At 41.3% G+C, this 3,437-nt stretch overlaps 1 protein-coding gene across 1 annotated transcript in view; it reads left to right on the top strand.

Annotated features, from left to right (window-relative positions):
• Window positions 1–3,003, top strand: part of LOC104520537 (E3 ubiquitin-protein ligase RNF19A) — a gene marked incomplete at its 5' end in the record, with an annotated part of 14,165 nt that extends 11,162 nt beyond the window's left edge. Inside the window, 4 exon segments of the mRNA XM_010162252.2 lie at window position 1; window positions 3–133; window positions 1,439–1,582; window positions 1,969–3,003. The exon segment at window position 1 is cut by the window's left edge and continues 103 nt beyond it. Coding sequence (XP_010160554.1) covers window position 1; window positions 3–133; window positions 1,439–1,582; window positions 1,969–2,659 — 967 coding nt within the window.
• Window positions 3,004–3,437: the final 434 nt, after the last annotated feature.

Here is a 3,437-nt window from a genome sequence, read left to right as displayed (position 1 = left end):
CAAGCGGCAGCCACATGGATCGAATAGGAGCCATTCGAGACAACCTGAGTGAAACCGCCAGTACCATGGCCCTGGCTGGGGCCAGTATAACGGGGAGCCTCTCGGGAAGTGCAATGGTTAACTGCTTTAACAGGTGAGAGATGTGCCTTGTACTGTCTGGTATCCTGCTCCACACGTGGAAGAAATGGTATTAATAGGGGGTTTTATTTATTTATTTTTTTAAAATTGGTTCTTATTAAAAGGAACTGTCTCTGGGTGATAGAGTTCATCTCTGACAAACTTGCTAGTTTACAAGAGATCCTGCCAGACCACAATCCTCAAAGAAGAGCTTGAATTTTTTTTGAGGGTGAGTGGGGCCTGAGATCTTGTTCTCCTGCTTCTCAGGAGAGTAGCCTCTAGTCACGAGTAAGAGTGAGGCACCTCAGCTCTAACACAGTCATGTTCTCTGGTGCATCTCACCCCAAAGACTTGTTTAATTGTGTAGAAGTACTAAGCTGTGCCTTCAGAACACCTGCCTGGCTGGAGTGTGGATTCAAAACAAACTTAGGCAGGAGGGGAGACAGCTGGGCATCTGGCCTTGCCAAGGTGGCAACTTCTTGTCACTTACGTGCTCAATGCCTCCTGTGAATTGGGGCCTTACTGTTTGTTGGGTGTCCTGCACCCTGAAGAGAAACGGAGTGTCTGGAAAGGATTGTTAACGTTTAGGGTTCAGGATGGAATTGCTCTTTAAATCAGATGGTAATACTGCTCATTTTCTTGAGTAATTCGTAAGTCCAGGCTGTACAGAATGAGGAGGCCAGACTAGCATCGAGTTTCCATGTTTCAGGCCACTTCCAGTTCACTGTCAGAACAAAGATAAACAAGGCATTTGGAAAAAAACTTATAACTTGATTTCTGGTTTATCTGCTCAGCCCAACTTAAAACTGCTCAGGTTTCTATTATTCCTGTTGCAGTTGATAACAATACAATATAAAGCAGAGTACAGAACACAGTTTTCTGCCTGTTATTTGAACAGCTGGAGAAATGGGAATTATAATGTCTTGAACTTTTATGTACCCTTCTGATTGCTTTTTCCATTTTTAGAGTACGGTATGGTATCTGCAAAAGAATTGTAACTAAGCCTGGAAGTTGCTCTTGTAAATCTCGGGGAGGAAAGAATCCAGAACCTCTGGTTAACATGCAACATTTTGCTTTGTTGGGAAATTAATCTGGTTTTGCTTTTGGGTGTTTTTGTTTTGTTTTTATCAGAAAATATAATTTTTGACAGTGGAAAGAGAGTACCTGTTTCAGTAGAGTAAATATGCACATCTGCATTGGAGTCACCAGACTTAACACCGAATGGTGGATAAACTGTACAAGGTGGCACTGATTTTCAGCTCGTGTGCTTTAACTGTAGCAGCAGTATATGCAACTCCTGCTTTCTTTCTTTCTCTCCAAGGCTGGAAGTACAAGCAGATGTGCAGAAAGAACGATACAGTCTGAGTGGAGAATCTGGGACGGTTAGCTTGGGAACAGTTAGTGATAATGCCAGTACCAAAGCAATGGCAGGATCGATTCTGAATTCCTACATCCCTTTGGACAGGTAAGAGAAATATGGTGAAAACAGAAGATTAATAAGGCTTGCTTATTAAAGGATATTAGCATGCCTCAGCTGTTCCACTTCAACAATTACCCTTTGAAACTGCAAATTTTGGTACAAATTGAATTACATGTGACTATTTGTATTTGCTAATCTTATTTCCAAAGAGCAGTCCCATCGCTGCAGCTCAGTAAGGTATTTATTCTTTCAGACTGTGTGTTTTTCTTTGGGCTGTTTGTTTGGTTAAACACTTAACTTTCCTAAAACAAGTTATATATCTCTAACTTTCTTTTGCTATCTATCTTGGAAAGCAGGAACAGTTTGTTTTGCTGTGTTAGCTGCCTTGTCTTAGATGACCACTTACACTCACGGATTCTTTCATGTTCTAGGGAAGGCAACAGTATGGAAGTGCAAGTGGATATTGAATCAAAGCCAGCCAAATTCAGACACAACAGCGGAAGCAGTAGTGTTGATGATGGCGGTGCTGCAGGTCGAAGCAATGCCGGTTGTTCATCGGCTTGCTTGCCAGAAAGTAAATCTAGTGCCACCAAGTGGTCCAAAGAAACAACATCAGGAAAAAAATGTAAAGGTAAGCTGAGAAAGAAGAGCAGCATGAAGATAAATGAGACAAGAGAGGACATGGATGCTCAGCTGTTGGAACAACAAAGCACAAACTCCAGTGAATTTGACTCTCCCTCTCTTAGCGACAGTATTCCATCTGTAGCCGATTCTCACTCGAGTCACTTTTCTGAGTTTAGTTGCTCAGATATGGAAAGTATGAAAACTTCCTGTAGCCATGGTTCCAGTGACTATCATACTCGCTTCACCACAGTCAGTGTTCTCCCAGAGGTGGAAAACGATCGCTTGGAAAACTCTCCACAGCCAAGCGGAATCCCTGCGCCTGTTCCAGCGGCCCCAAGCACGGATGTTCCGCAGCTGAGTTACATCACCGAGGAGAGCATGAACAATGGATCTTCGAAAGGCATAGATTTAGGTGCTGGTGAAACACTGAAAGAAACAAACAACAACCATGCACAACATGCTGTGGAATTAAGCACTGCTATTCAGACTGAAATTTAAGCCTATTAAGTGCTGCAAAAATATATTTACCACTAAAGAACCCTGTCTGAAAGCTGGTTGAATGACATGCGACTTCCTTAAGTTTCAGGTGACCAGCAGAAGCAAGATTTTGATAGAGCTGCATTTTATATATACTTGTCTGATAAGGCAAAATACTTCATATGGATCTTAGACCTGTGTGAAGAGACATGAAGGCTTTAACCAAGTGCATTACAGCAGTACAAATACGTCCGTGTTTTGTATTTTTGCCACAACTTTGCTTGAAAGCATATACTTGGTGTATTTACATAAAAATTGGTAAATCCTTAATGTGTTAAATGCTGAAATGAATAATATGTCCTGCACTGTTCACTTGGAAAATATGGGGTTTGGCATAAATGGGTGTTAGGTGAGCATTAGTGACTTAAAACCATTCTTATGTGAACTCTTATTTAAGGGAAGCAAAAGTTTTGCAGAGACCTATACAAACGTATTTCAAAAGCGAATATTCGTAATAACAATTGTTTCATAACTGGACACACTGTATTTAGAATGCATGTGGAATGAACCGTATCTTCAGATGGATGTAGCCTGTGTCAGAAGTGTTTGTGTGTGTGTACACTTTGAGCAAGGTTATGGCATTTTACATAATTTTGAAACAGAAGGAATTGGTACTTAATGCGTGGTGGAATGGAGACGTCACCTGTGAAGAACAGTGGGGTCACTTATTTATTCAAGCAACCAAGCGTGCAGCAGATGAGGCTACTACATAGTGTATAAAAACTGTAAAATAACAATC

This window comes from Antrostomus carolinensis, unplaced genomic scaffold (assembly GCF_000700745.2).
Source record: "Antrostomus carolinensis isolate BGI_N321 unplaced genomic scaffold, ASM70074v2 scaffold18742, whole genome shotgun sequence".
Classification (NCBI taxonomy): domain Eukaryota; kingdom Metazoa; phylum Chordata; class Aves; order Caprimulgiformes; family Caprimulgidae; genus Antrostomus; species Antrostomus carolinensis.
Note: the sequence above shows the minus strand (reverse complement) of the source record. Positions and strands in the feature narration are given on the sequence as shown.